Here is a 15,770-nt window from a genome sequence, read left to right as displayed (position 1 = left end):
GAAACTAAGGCCTAGAGTGAGGAACGGAGTCTCCACACCAGGAATGCCACCTCCCGGCTCCGAGGCACAGGAAGCCATGCTGCCTTTAGAGATGGTTTCGTTGGCTCCTCGTGGGCGGGGCCATAGTTGTGACTAGGAACAGTGTGTGCAGGCTGTGTGGGGCTCCGCGCTGTCAGGGCATGAGTGAACACAGCCCAGTTCTTTCCAACACAGCTCTTTGTTGCCAGTAGAATCAGTCTGAACGTGACTGAAATTAGACCAGTCGGAGGAGGGCAGCTGAGAGAAGGCTTTGAGGACAGGACGGAGGCTAGTCAGCAAGCAGACTTTGCGAACACAGGAAAGGTAAGTCTGGCCGTGTTGGCCAGGAACATGCAGAAGGAAATTCACACGATAATGCAAAGGAACAGACTGCATGTTTAATGAGGCCCATGTTTAACAACCGTTGGCACATGACTTCATACACACACACACACAAACTCTTCAATAAAAACATTCCCAATGCTGTAGGGTGAAAGATGTCTGTGCAAAGCCCCACCCAGCTGCAGCTCTCCAAGCGGGAGGAGGGAAGAGACTGACACTGAGTCACTTACTGGCCTGAGCACAGGACTGGAGCCAGGAACACCCAAGAACCTGATCTCTTCTGATACCACCTCCCTTTGCCGATTTGGGCAGGTCCCAGGCTCTCTGCCTCAGATTTCCCCTGGTGGGAGATGGATTAATCCTTCTCTTCTGGGCAGTGTTTTGAGAGATGCAAAGCACCACACCACAGAAAGGGGGAAGCTACTGTGATAATTATTGAAGTTTGAAAGCCACCTGCCTTGTGGCAGTCTGTGCTAACTCCTCACCACTTCCGTCAGCCTGGCTGAGGAGCCCCAGAGGGCTTCCAGAGCAGCGACATGGAATGGTTCAGGCTCCGAGCTGTCTGTTCACCAGCTGCCACATTCTCAGTACAAAATGCTCTCGCTGCACTGCTGACCCCAGGAAAGGGACATTGGGGGAACAGCTGGATTATGTAGATTTCAGAGGCAAACGCATGAAATCTAGGACAGAGCATTTCCAGCAGCAGGGCAGGGCTTTCCCCACTTCCAGGTAATCCGTTGCATCTCAGACATAGCTGAGTACTGGCAGCTCCCTTGACTCTACACAGCAAGTCCATGCAACAAGATGCCATTCACCCAGCAACAAGATTATGAAGCCAGGGACAGCACTGAAGGCAGAACACTCAACCTACTCAACTCTGCTGCTCCCTTTTGCTTATGTTTCAACACATGGCCTCGTTACACCAAACTGTCCAACACCCTATATAACACAAACTTCTCTCACACCCTCCTGCTCAGTGTGCTGCAGCTCACACTGACAGACATACTTCGTTTTTTTAAGTCAAAATAAGCCAAGATTGAAGAAAATCAGTTACAGAGTGTTAAAGTTATGAACATTTCAAGTCAGTAAGTTGAAACTTCTGAGGTTAGATCAATTCAAACTCAGAGCGGTTTGCACCATTGCAGACCCAGGAAGCATTTTAGCTTTGATTCTGTCTGATCTGTGAGCACTGGCTGCTTGCTCTTGTGATTCTGAGAGCAGCTCTTGTTCCACTGTAGATTAGGGCATGCACAGCTGACTAGCAGGGCCGGCACACAGGCCCAGTGTTGAGGGGCCATGAGTACTAGTCACCAAAGCTTCAAGGACCAAGCCTTGTTCACAGAACAGTGACTGGGAAAAGCTCAGCGACAGCCCTGGAATAAGCTGCCACAGGTGGATGTAGAATTCCCATCCCTCCAGATTTTCTAGGCTACAGCAGTGATCTTTCAGGCACGGTCTTGGGATGATCAAGTCGGAGTAGAGAAACCACCATTCATTCTCTTATTCTACAGTCCTTTCCAAAGAATCAGGACTGGAAGGGACCTCGATAGGTCATCTTCTCCAGTCCCCTGCACTCATGGCAGGACTATTATCTAGACCAGTGGTTCTCAAACTTTTGTACTGGTAACTCCTTTCATATGGCAAGCCTCTGAGTGTGACTCCCTTATAAATTAAAAACACCTTTTTATATATTTAACACCATTATAAATGCTGAAGGCCAAGTGGAGTTTGGGCTGGAGGCTCACAGCTCAAGACCGCTGAAGGGTCCTGACCCCAAGTTTGAGAACCCCTAATCCAGACCATCCCTGACAGGTTTTTGTCTAACCGCTCTTAAAAATCTCCAATGATGGAGATTCCACAACCTCCCTGAGCAATTTATTCCGGTGCTTAACACCCTGATAGTTAGGAATTTTTTCCTACCTAAACCGCCCTTGCTGCAATTTAACCCCATTGCTTCTTGTCCTGTCCTCAGAGGTTAAGAACAACAATTTTTCTCCCTTCTCCTTGTAACACCTTTTATGTACTTGAAAACTGCTATCATGTCCTTTCTCAGCCATCTCTTTTCCAGACTAAAAAGACCCAGTTTTTTCAGTCTCTCCTCATAGGTCATGTTTTCTAGACTTTCAATCATTTTTGTCGCTCTTCTCTGGACTTTCTCCAATTTGTCCACATCTTCCCTGAAATGTGGCCCCCAGAACTAGACACAATACTCCAGTTGAGGCCGTATCAGTGTGAAGTAGAGCGGAAGAATTACTGCTTGTGTCTTTGTGACAGATCCAGACCAGTGGGGTACAGGAGTCTGATAGAGGGCAAATATACTGGTCACTGGATGAGTAGTTTTCTGTTCCCTGAGTGACCAGAGTAGGGGCTGCACTAGAGTAATCAGGAACCTGCTAGAAAATTAAGGCAGACAGGCTGATTAGATCCCTGCAGCCAACCAAGGCAGGTAATCAAGGCACCTGGAAAAGCTCTCCAGTCAGATGGGAGGAGCCAGAGGAGAGGAAGTGCATGTGGGAGCTGGGAGCAAGAGGCACAAGGAGCTGAGAGGGAGAGGCTGTGCTGCTGGAGGACTAAGGAGTACAAGCTTATCAGACACCAGGAGAGGATCCGTGGTAGGATAAAGGTGTTTGGGGATGGCCATGGGAATACCCAGGAGGTTGCTGTCATGTAGCTGTTACAGGAGGCACTATAGACAGCTGCAATCCACAGGGCCCTGGGCTGGAACTCGGAGTAGAGGGTGGGCCCGGATTCCCCCCAAACCTCCTAACTCCTGATCAGACACAGGAGGAGTTGATCCAGACTGTGGGGGAGATCACTGAGGTGAGCAAATCTGCCAATAAGCGCAGGACCCACCAAGGTAGAGGAGGAACTTTGTCACACTTGCTTACAACACACCTGCTAATACAGCCCAGAATGATGTTCCCTTTTTTTGCACAATATTACACTGTTGACTCCAGCTCCCTTTTGGCAGTGCTCCTTCCTAGGCAGTCATTACACATTTTGTATGTGTGCAACTGATTGTTCCTTCCTAAGGGGAGGACTTTGCATTTGTCCCTGTTGAATTTCATCCTATTTACTTCAGACCATTTCTGCAGTTTGTCCAGATCATTTTGAATTATAATCCTATCCTCCAAAGCATTTGCAACCCCTCCCAGCTTGGTATCATCGCACCAGGCAGAGGCAAAACATGGCCCATCTCGTAACAGTCCGGAAACACACCCATGGGGTAAGCTCAGTGGCACTCAGAACGGCTCTGGTCAGTGGCAGCCCGAGCAGTAAAATTACCAGCCTGGAGCCCCCCCTCGCCCATTCTAACTCTGGGCCTTATTCTGCCCGATATGCTGAGTGGAAGCTTACTTTGTGAATAGTCCTATTGGTTTCAAAGGTGCTACTCAACAGGTTGGCCAAAGTGGGACCACGGAGACTAGAGGAAGCAGACTCCTCCGTCAGACCTCTCAGCAGGGACCATTGAAGTAACTACCTGCACTTCTTAGGGTATGTCTACTACCCACCAGACCAGCGATCAATCCAGCGGGGGTCAATTTATCGCATCTACTCTAGATGCGATAAATCAACACCCAAGCGCTCTCTCATTGACTCCTATACTCTATCGCTGTGATAGGCACAGGGGGAGTTGATGGGTGAGTGGCAGCAGTCGACTCAGCACAAGGAGGACACCACGGTAAGTCAACCTAAGTATCTCAACCTCAGCTATGTTATTCATGTAGCTGAAGTTGCGTAACTTAGATTGATCCCCCCTGCCCACGCAGACCAGGCCTTAAGAGAGATGAGACACACAAGGCTGAATTCTGCTCCCTGCTACACTGCTAGCAACTTGGAATGACTCCACTAGACTTCAACACAATAGCAAAAGTCTGATCCCACATTTAATTAAAGAAATTCACGCAGGCCCCATCCTTTCCGCTTATGTTCCCAGAAGCCCGACATCCAATGAAGTGGAGGTACCCAGCTCCTCTTCTCCTGGCACCATCTGATGAAGTGTTTACTCCTTGGTTTTTCAGTCCCTTTCCAAGGTTTCCAGCAGGCACAGAATCTGCTTGTGGAGTTTTCGTTTCTTCTGTGAGTTTGCCGGGGGAGCAAATGGCAGTGGAGGACTGAGGTTTTCCATTTAACAATCAGTTTCTGGAATGGAATGGAGACCCTTATGCATCACCAAGTCACATGCTTCCCTTTGTGGTTGGCAAAGTGATCACCACAACAGCAGTCTGCCAGCATGTTATTCACCAGCCAGCCCGATGTTGACTAATATATGCTGGTTAGCATACAAATATATATCATAGTAATCATATGTATTATCTGCACCATATATACATACACTGTACATGATGTGTGTGTGTGTGTGTGTGTGTGTATATTATACACACGCAAAGCACCAATAATGTAATAGTGATAGAACCTAATCTGATCTGTACCATAATCCTGTTCACTTATGCTAAGGATCGCATAATACCTGGCATTTGTTGAAGTGAGCATCTGGCACAAGCTGATAAGAAACTTGTCAAAATGAAGACACATTCGTTCTCTGTCATGGTACAAACTAGGGAAGGACCTTCATGGATCAGTAGGTGGAATGCTAGTGTTCAAAACAAAGCTAAGGAAGGAACAGAACAAGAAGTTAAGGAACTGGAACAAACTGATGGGTTGGATTTTAGTGTCACATAAAGAAATGGATAACTTGTAAAGTCACATAAATAGCTGCAGCCAAAACCTGTAACTTGAGGAGCACAACTTCTGCATAAGATTAAGGTATCATCGCTGCATGCGACTACTCTTTGGAGACCGGTATGGTCTAGAAACTTTTTCCTGTATCGCATTAATAAACCCGACGTTGATCATTTGGTCTTGAGTATATTTCAGACGAAATAAACCAAAGTGTGGTCAGGCAATTGACTATACAATTTATCAATACTGATCGCCACGGAGGAGAGGGGCTGCTCACACAGCACTCAAAGAGTAAAACACTATGTACAGGAGGCTATTAAATTTCACTGCTCATGCTCTCCATAACTCCCCCACACTCATTACAGCTGTCACTCAGAAAGCTTTTTCTCCCAAGAAATCTTTGCTGAGACACTGCTCCCATCCGACTGCAGCTGGAAAGCCCTGCATAACTCGTGGGCCTGGTCAGAGCCACTTCCTCAAAGAAGATCCCAATGCAGCATTGTGCCGATTCCAACGAAAGTGCCTAGGAACCCTAGCTGAGCAAAGAACATGTTCTTCTTCAACACCTGAGCAAACAGTACGTATGTTACGCTGACACAATTGAGTCCACTTGGCAACTGTGGCCTGGAAGCATTAAGGGCTGCTCCTCCAACTTTGCAGTATACTGCCAGCCTGCAAGGGCAAGCATGACTGCCTAGATACTCAGCACAACCCTGCAGCACTGCCCGGGGTTGTGTGCCAGGGAAAGAAGTCTCCCCCAAGGCTGTAGAGCAACAACTCCAGCTGATTAAATTAAACCATCTATTTCCTGTCCCAGTTCCAGGGCTCATCAGTAGAATGGAAACCCAGCAGGAACACCACACAACAAAGTGCCAGGAAGGAAGCTTAAAACAAGGTCAAATGTATGTGCTTACAAACAGGCCCTTCTCTCCTGTAGCTGCAGAACTGGGCTCCTGAATCTCAGCAGTTATTACAAACAAAAAAATTTCTTGCCACTTGGGTGAGAACCCTGAAAAAGTGAATAGAGTGTAACCAGTACAGGGCTAGGTTCTAGAGTCTGCAAGCAGCCTCCAACAGCGGATCTGAAAGGCGTGAACTGCCCTGTTCGTTTCAGTGTGGTGTTGGTGATTCCAAAACGTAATGGTAGTTTAAATGTCAATCCTATTTTACTGTTGAGCATGTTAGCAAAAGATCCAGCAAGCGTGATTATCACAGGCCCAAAGTTCCCCATCACAGTTTTGCAGGTAGGGAGTTACTAAGTAGATTCATAATTTTTGTATTTAAATTGTTAAAAATCCTCCACTTTTAAATTTAAATGAGACTGCCACAGAGTCTCCAGAGCGCCACAGAGCCCTGGCACCTTAGGGCCAGCTTGTTAGCAGTTGTTGATAACCAAGCCAGCGTTTACACTCACAGCCTCTGCTGAGGACGTCCAAGTGCTTTACAAACGCTCCTGTGAGATAGGAGAGTCCGATCCCAGTGTCGATCCAGGAACAGGCCCCAAATCTCTGACTCTCCAGATTGATCCTTGTGTAACCTGATCAAAACTCGGTTTAATGATGCAGGATTTGAGGCCAATAACTATCCACCAGATCTGTGTGTAAACTGAGACAGGCTCTGATATATCTATGCAACAAAGGCATCAGGGGTTAAATTCAAAGCTGAATGATGGGGAGGGAAGCTAGAACTGTAGCTGTGTTACCACCACAGACTAGAGGGTGCCGCCTTGTGATCTGGGTCTGCCAATGCACTATGGAAAGGAAAGTGTTAGCTTCATACATATGGGTACCCAGACAGCCTCTGTGCTTTCCCCCCAGAAAGGCAAAGCTACCCACAGGAAAAGGAAAGGGAACTTGTTGAAAGCTCGATTCCTGTCTACTCTCAAGCCTGTCACGTCGGGATCCATTACCGGGGGTGGGGAGAGAGAGAGGAGAATGAGAAGAGACAGAGGTTAGGGCAATCTCTAGTTCAGCACAGAGAAATACAGGCTTGACAGTGTGGGATTTGCATGTGAAGAGGCTTCTACTTCCTAACCAGGCCAGCCACGGGGCAGTTGTCCCTTACTCCCAAGTGAGAGCCAAGGATGTCCCTTTCAATAGCTCAGCTTCTGCAGCACACTCCGGCAAGGAAAAAGGACTGGGTCACATTCCCACTGGATAGGCACACACAGACTCCACCTTCCATGGCAATCCAGAAAGACATGTGTTTTCCACAAACAGGCTAGACCAGGACCCAGCCCCCTTGGTGGTGTTGCAGCGCTAGGCTGGTGCATGTTATATAACACAAATGGGATCAGAAGGTGTAGACACAGACACGAGGAAGCAATGATACCAATACACTTCGTGTCAGACTACCCTTCTCACCCAGCCAGCAGGCTCCAATACTCAGAACCCATAGCCTGATCTTCTGCCCAACCCCTTCCCAGCCTGGCTTGTTAGAGGCCAGTCCTGCAGCCCTTACTGAAATGAGTAGTGCTGCTGTCATCTCGGGCGAGTCAAAGCCTCACACTGGGCGGTGTAGCAGCCATCAGTCTTGCCGAAGGGCTCCTGGGCACAGCCAGAAGGAATAGTAATGTTACTGTTTCCAATGCTATATTTGGAGTGGTCCACCAAAGAATGGTATTTCAAACTATTTCAGACCTCTGTCTGCTAACCTCTTTTAATCCTGGAGAAATTTTGGCAGAACCTCTGGATTAACGTGATACTCGGCCAAGCCCTCACACACACACAGGTATTTTACTGCAAATCATATTTCCCCAGTAAGCTATTGGGTTCTCTCTGCTCAACAGACTGTTTTTCCCACACCCTTCACTGCTTCTTCCAACTTCTTCAATAGTTGTGCTCCCCCGTCAAAAATTCTGAACAAAAAGCTAGGTCTAAGAATATCCAGGATAGTGGACAAGCCCCATAAAGCCTAAAATGATTGCTGGAGGTCAGCTTGCCATTGCAATCCCAGGCTTTCATCACCACCTTCCTGGGATCTAACATATTTAACACTGGATTCCCCTTTGCCCAAGAAGGTTAGAAAACTCAGATCTAATTTGATGAGACGGGTACGTTGTCCTTTTTGTTTTAGAAATGGCATGGAGTCATTACTCAGCCCCTTGGTTCCCATACTTGGCAAAGCAATTCAGGGTTTTTTTAAATGCTAAGTGATTAGATCACAGCGCTGCCCAATCAGTTAAGTGCTTTTCTTTTTATTTTTAGGCCATGAGCCCATTTGGAGTTTTAAGACCCAAGCAAGTGATCTAACTTAGTAAGTTCTATCCACTCTATACCTGACAGGTTTAAAAAAAAAAAAAGAAGAAAGAACATTTGATTAAAAAAAAATACTGATCTCCTCAGTGGGGACCTCCTTCTATGAAGTCTTAACCCTGAGTGAACTCTTGTGGCATAGAAAGTTGTGGTCCTAGTGGAATTACTGAGATGACAATTTGTTTTTTGGCCTAGCGCTAAATTCACTAGTTTAAAAGCTCAGTACTCTGCTGAAGGCTCCCATGCCCTTGACACATGATGGACACAATTAAGTGCAGAGGTCCTGGGAAGGATGGTTAGTTCTTCTAGTACAGTTAGAAAACAGGAACATGTCACCATAGAAGTAAAGTAGTTATGAGCAGGACCCGGGTTCTCATCTCTTCCCAGAAAGCCACCAACTGCTGTTAGCTGAATGTCTCATAATAACCTGCTTCTCCTCTGGACTGAAGTGCAGTATAGTCAATATGGCAGTTAGAGTCTGCTGACGGCCCAGTGAGTCTGGTAAGGTCAAGAACCGATAGACAATGTTCTTGAGATATTCCAGGTTGGCTCCCTCTCTGCTCTTATCCCTTAAGTTCTTCTGGATATGGTCTTGAAGGGTGGATACCTCTTCCCTATGCTTCTCTTCCTCAACCAAAAGTCTCTCCTGGAGTTGGTGAACTTCCTTCTCCAGTTTGTGCTTCTGCTTCCTTAAGGCTACAATATCTACCTCCTTCCGGGCCAGCTGCTCTGCATATAGAAAGAAAGTGGTCTCATTGGTGGCAGCAAGATGCAGAGCCTGGGTGAGGTTCTCAGAAGAGATTGCACCCATTAAATCATCACCACTAATGTCACTCCCTGGTGCTAGGTAGTTTTTGGATCCTTGAAGTCCATAAGGTATGGCTAGAGACCTCAACTGCTCCAGCTCTTGGTCCTTTTCCGACAGCACAGCCAGTGCTCTGTCCCGCTGCTTGTGCATCTCTTCCTCCAGCTTTAGTGCCCTTTCCCTGTAATCCAGCTGGCATTTCTCTAGGTCCTGTCTGTGGACCTGCTGAAGGTGGGACACCTCTTGCTTCTTCGCTTCCATTTCCTGCTTGTGTTGCTTTTCCATCTCCTCACAGGAGAGCCGAAGTGCAATGTATTTCTCCTTCAGCTCAGCCAGCTGTTCCTGGGTGTCCTCTAGCTCTTTGGCCAGGTTGCCATCTTTGGCTGACTTGTTCTTGAGGACCACTTGTGCTCTCATCTTGTACCTTTCAAATTCCTCCTTCAGTTGCTTCAGCTCTTGTTGGTAATACAGAGCAGTAGCCTTCTCCCCATCCCCAGCCTCAGTGCCCTTTGGCAGCTCCAGCTCACAGAGCTTCTCTATGTCCAGGGCGGGCTGACTCTTCTTGGCTGCCATCTGCAGCAGCTTCTTCAGCTTCTCCATTTTGTCTTTCAGAACGTTAACATCCAGGCTGGCTTCCTCAATGTGAATGTCCATTGGGGATCGGCTGGAAGCAGCGATGGCCAGAGTCTTGTTTTCCAGGTCTAACTGCACAATGCGGTCCTTTAGTTTCTGAATGGTCATCTGATCTTTTTGTTTGGCTTTTTCGTAAGTGCCAAGCAGCTCTGACACCTCAGAGACCTGGCTCTCCAAGCTGGCCACTCGGCGCTCCTCCATCTGGGCATGCTGACGGAGCTGCTCTTCTGCCTGTGCAGTCTGGAAACAAAAGGAGCACAGACAGGTTACACGTCTGTTTTATTTTATCTTGGAAATTTGTGGCAGATATTAACCTCGGTCTCCTGAAACCCAAGCTAGCACCCTAGCCACCAGGCCATCCTTCCTCTCTCACAATCAAGTCTGGGCCATTACACAGCTAGTCTGGCCCATATTTAAAGGACAAATAAACAAAGGATCAAATGAAACAAGAAACAATTTTCTATTTGCATTCCCCATTCTCAAGCAAGAAGTACTGCTATGCCACACTGGCACTGGCAATGAGAGGCATGCCAGCGCTGGATCTCTTAAGGCCCTGTTTTTCTTATGGGATTTCTCAAAACCTGGGTGTAATCTAAAGGATCCAGTAGATGCAACTGCACTAGGTACAACTGCAGCATCTTGCAGAGCTAGTATCATAGCCAAATTCAAGTAATCTTCTCCACTGGTCAGACTCCCCTGGGAAATCCTCTCATTAGAGGCCATTTTCCAAGGACAAGCCCACAGAGCAGGGCCGCCCAGAGAGGAGGGGCAATTCGCCCCAGGCCCTGGGCCCCACAAGGGCCCCCACGAGAATGTCGGAGGCTCCCTCACCCACCCATCCCCCAGTGCCTCAGCGTGCCACATCCAGGAGCGGCCCTGGACAGAGCTAAAGTGGCCTGAGCTCCTCCCACTCTGAGCTGTGTGGTAAGGGGGAGGAGCTGCGGCTGAGCGGCGGGAGCTCGGGTCCCGTGGAGCCAGGCCACTGCAGCACCGTCCAGGGCCGTTCTTGGACGCGGCATGCTGAGGCTCTAGGAGAAGGGGGAGGCGGGGATAAGTGGCATGGTAAGGAGGCTGGGGGGGGGCAAGAGGAGTTCGATAAAGGGCAGGGAGTCCTGGGGACAGTCAGGGCACATGAAGGGGGCAGAGATTCGGGGTGGGGGGCAGTCAGGGGACAGGGGTTGGATGGTGGGTGTTCTGAGGCTCCATCAGGAATCGGTGGGGGGGAGAGGTGGATAGGGGTCAGAGCAGTCAGGGGACAGGGAGTAGGGGGTTCCTGGGGGGTGGGGTCCCAGGGGAGCGGTCAGGGGACAAGGAGCAGGATGGGTCGGGGATTCTGAGAGGGGCAGTCGGGAGGCAGGAGGTGGGTGGGGGTCGGATAGGGGGCAGAGCCAGACTGTTTGAGGAGGCAAAGCCTTCCCTTCCCTAAAGCTCATCCAGCAGTTTGAGGCTTGCAGACAGCTATTTAACACAAAGATCCAAGCTGTTATCTTTTCCCTTAGGGCTACCATGCCTTTCACTTCTCGAATGCCAAATATAGTCTACATTTAATTTCAGTGCCATAGGGAGATTCCCGTCAGGGGAGGGTAGCTTCATTAAAATTAACCACTTTAGATTAACAGCGATAGAGCCAAGAGAGCCATAGGGCAGGGATCCCATAAGAAGAGCAATATTCTACACCATCTACCGCCTTCCCAACCCTTCCAAGGGAGACCCCCTTCCCCTGCATTCCTCAAGGCTCCAGAGGGGTTAATTCAATGGTTCTCAGACTTTTGTACTCGTGACCCCTTTCACATAGCAAACCTCTGAGTGTGACGCCACTCCCCTTATAAACTAAAAACACTTTTTTATATATTTAACACTATTATAAATGGTGGAGGCAAAGCAGAGTTTGAGATGGAGGCTGACAGCTCACAACCCCCAGTAATAACCTTGTGAACCCATGAGGGGGCCCAACCCCCAGTTTGAGAACCCCTGGGTTAATTTAATTTTAGCACCCTGTGTCCACACATGATACTATCCCGTTTGACTGACTCTGCTCCAGATACGAAAGGGTACAAGGAAGAGAGCAGCAATCTATCAATAATGATAACTTAATCCCTTGGACAGTGATTGGAAATCACCGAATCTTGATTCAGACTTGTTCAAGATAAAAGATAAGCTTTGGTAAAATCTGTAAACATATAAAAGTTGAAAGTCTACTACAGTTTTGGCGACTGAGCATTATGACAACGTAGTGTGGAAAGTGACCAAGCCAAGCTTGACCAGTGCACAATGAGGGAACTGGAGATAAAGAGGAGTAGACACCACCAAGTGGGTGAGCCTTCTCTTATTGAAATCAGAGGAGGCGAGTGAAATCAAGAGATGGCATCAGCACTGGCAGAGGATGATGTCCGCCGACGTGTATGAAGGCTACGACCAAAAGTAAGGAGTGACTCCCTAGCTGAAGATCAGCTGGCCTTGACGGACACGTAACCCTGGCAAAAAGCATCAACCCACAAAGAGAAATAAGAGCCTGCTGGACACTCACACAACATAGTATGAAACAAAATAAAAATTGAAAGCAGGACTAGATTGAGGCCAGCAAAAAGGCTGAGGAACGAGAGAGAGCAAGTTGGAGGCAGAGATGAAGTGCTGTCCAAAGCAGACTGGCAGAGACCAAGATGTCACCAGAACTCATCAGGAGGACTCTGAGATCTATAGTCATCGAAAAACAGGACCTCTAGCGAGCCAAAGAAGCAGTACGTGACACAATGCCATAAAACTATGCCTTGCTGTGGAAACATAAAAGAAGCTGCTGACATACAGACCTGAGCAGGGCCTCAAACGGCCAAAAGAAAAAGTGGTACCCAAAAGAGCTAGAGGAGCAGAAGAAGCTCCGGCATGGAGAGATATACCCAATAGCCGTAACCGAAAGTAGAGATGAGTCTGAAGGCAAGAACATCTAGGCGATCGGAAGTCAGGGAGTGGATCGAGCAAAAGAAAGTATGATACTGCAGGCTTGACAAGAAGAAACAGCAAGCCAGACCACACTACCGTCTGCAGGAGCTAGCAAGAATGAGAAAATAAGCACAGAAACCCAGAGTCACTTATTCAAGACAGCTGCTCAAGAGATGAGAAAGGTATTCTATGTTTTGTACCCAGGTGCACTAGCCACATCTTGACTAGGAAGAATGGCAAATAATTAAAGAGTACATAAGAATGATGTGTCCAAAAGCGAGATTTAGGGTTGACATAACAAAATCCTGCAAGCTATCTAAGTTGACATAAATAAAAGACACCTTATTATAAAAAAAAAATCTGCTTTAACACTAGAAGGAATACACTTATAATTTAATAAGAGTTTTACAAAAAACTGCCAAATGCTTTCAAAGGGCAAAAGTCGAACCCCACACAACATGGAGAGTAGAAGAATACTAATACTTTATGACAGGTACTGTCATACCATATGCCCTATTATAAGAAATATCTTAACATCAATTCCAGATCATCGTCATATGTTGTACGTGTCAACTGTCAGACGACTGAGACAAAAGATAAACTGGAAAATAAGGTCTTGAAGTATACCTGATTTTCCTGGAGCGATTGTCTGGCAGTCCTCCATATCGTAGATATCATATCAAACTAGGAATAGATAAAAACGTATTGCACAGAGTCCAGTATGGTTCGACAGTTATAAGACCAGAGAGAAGAAAAAAGTATGGGTATTAAATAGCAGCAAGAAGAAGCTGTTAAATTAGGTGAGTCTCTCTTAACGACAACAGGTCTTCCTTAAAACTATCAGGAAGCATATGTTATGAAAACCCTGAGATAAAAAATTAGGCACTAGGAGTTTGAAGAGTATCTCCACCTGCTCTGGAAGGTAATTTAAGTAGTTAGATTAATGTCTAGCTTGCTAATAGGTCCAAAAACAGTGTTTGAGTATCCCAGATCGTAAAGACGGAGAGGACTCTTGAGGAGTCCGGGAGTGATTCGTCGAGTGTCTTTAGTCGAGGAATATATGAATCCTGCATTGAAAGACGCAAAGTGTATAATGATTATTAGGGGGAATATGATCTTGTACACAACACTACATTAAAAAAGAACAAGAACTTCCCTAGTACATATGTGAGAAACGGAGTGTAGAAATAAACAGGTCTCGTTAAAATACAGTGAAAGGAGGGGCTTTAACTCTTGCCTTCACTGGAGAGTCTGGGGTCTAAAAATACTTCACCTTTTCTTGGCTACTCAATATGCCAGTAGAAAATCAAATTGAGATTCAGTGACCAGTGCTCACACTTCACATGGACAATGACACTATGTATAAAAATTTACAAGACCTATTTCTGTTCATGAGAATAATGTCGAGCGAGCCATTTAGGCATGATACCAGTGCTTGCGTGGATCTCATGTAACTGATAGTGGTTATGATGCTCGTGGCATTTAAATGTCAAATTTCATGGTATTACCTTAAGGAGATAAGATCGCATTTTGAGCCGTTGATCAATGCTATCATGTGGATTGGCTTGCGGGGAACAACAGCGCAAAAGGCCTGCAATAATGCAGGTAAGGCGATTCGAGAGAATATGGGCAGAACAGGATAAATCGGAGGAGAGAGCCGATGAGTAGGCAACCATTAAGAGGGGCGGTAGAAATCATCTTTAGTAATGGATTTGCTGCTAATCATAGATTCCAACATCTCCAATCTTCTCCTATGTCAACATCCGAGATATTATTATCTTCCTATGGATTTGGAAATGTCTAAAAATTCCTTCCACTAATAACCAAGGAGGAAAAATATTATCACTTTATCACTGGTTGACACTCATGTGCATGGGCACCAGGGATTCGTGGAACCGGGAAAATTTCGGGGGACGCATAAAAAAAAAATTTCAATACTAGACAAGTAAATACCTATATTCTCGTGGAGAGCCTAAACCTGTGGGGCCACGGCAAATGCTCACTTGCCCTCAATTGGGTTGCACCTGTGAAAAAAAAACATTTTAAAACTTACCCTGCAATCTCGCCACAAAACACCAAGTTCAAAGAAAACTTTTCAGTCACCTTAAAAGGTATCACTCACATGGAATATCTAATCACATCATCTGTGTAAAGGACACTAAAACATCATTGAAGGCGTGGACAAATATTTTCCATCAAAACTTTTTTGGAAATCAAAAACTAGGGGTTTTTAAAAAGCAGAAAAAAAATATGGAGAACACAATGTCTGATTTGCCATTCAAAAGTGTTTTGTGGTTTTTTATTAAAATTGAAAAGCTAGAAAATTGTCTTGCCAAAATCACTGAAATGGTTTGAGGGTGTATCAAGAATCTGTTAGACCAAATGTTTGCTGCTGAACCTGCATTGTGGAATTTACTTTACAGAAAACAAAAAAAAATTTCTGCCTAATTAAAAAAAAAAAAACCTTCCAATTAATTTTTTTAACACTATTAGCTTTATGAACCACCCTGAGCCATAACATTTCAGAGATTAAATTTCCAGGTTCATAGAGATAAATAACAACCTGCTGGTTTCCTTGAACTCATAATCAATCTCCATAACATTGGGAATTTCTTTAGCTTTAGCACATAAGAATATAGGCATAATACTGAAGGTACAGAAAAGGTCCATCCAGCCCAGTTAAACACACCCGTCTACTCTGACTAGGGACTTTGTCCATAAGTGCGTATCGGGTCAAGAGATGAGTATGATTATTCACCTAACAGATAAATGATAGTGATACTCCTCATCTAAAGCGTCAATCAACCACTGCTCATTCATAACGAAGAAGCTAGGGACAATTCGTTACCAGCCTGGCTTAATACCACATTAAGGACTAATAACTTCCATTAATTTAAATCTGTTCCTAGAGACTAGGCTCATGGGTCCTCATCAAACTGAGACAGTTTACATCAGATGGGTTTGTCATTTAGTATAACACTACTTATTAAAATACTCCGAAACAGACATGTAACAATCTTGAGCTTGTTCCGAGATTCTGGGATGCAGCATCATTTGTGAAATAACATGAATGCTCAAAATACGTACATAGCAGCGAA

At 46.1% G+C, this 15,770-nt stretch overlaps 1 protein-coding gene across 1 annotated transcript in view; it reads right to left on the bottom strand.

Moving 5' to 3' along the window:
• Positions 1-4,230: 4,230 nt before the first annotated feature.
• GCC1 (GRIP and coiled-coil domain containing 1) overlaps positions 4,231-15,770 on the bottom strand; it is a 13,778-nt gene continuing 2,238 nt past the window's right edge. Inside the window, exon 3 of the mRNA XM_032769974.2 lies at positions 4,231-9,975. Coding sequence (XP_032625865.1) covers positions 8,671-9,975 — 1,305 coding nt within the window. The 3' untranslated portion in view covers positions 4,231-8,670. The remainder of the gene's footprint in view (positions 9,976-15,770) is intronic.

The sequence above is a fragment of the Chelonoidis abingdonii genome, chromosome 1, assembly GCF_003597395.2.
Source record: "Chelonoidis abingdonii isolate Lonesome George chromosome 1, CheloAbing_2.0, whole genome shotgun sequence".
In the NCBI taxonomy this organism is placed as follows: Eukaryota; Metazoa; Chordata; order Testudines; family Testudinidae; genus Chelonoidis; species Chelonoidis abingdonii.
The sequence above is the reverse complement of the archived record's forward strand: the minus strand, read 5'-3'. Positions and strand labels throughout refer to the sequence as shown.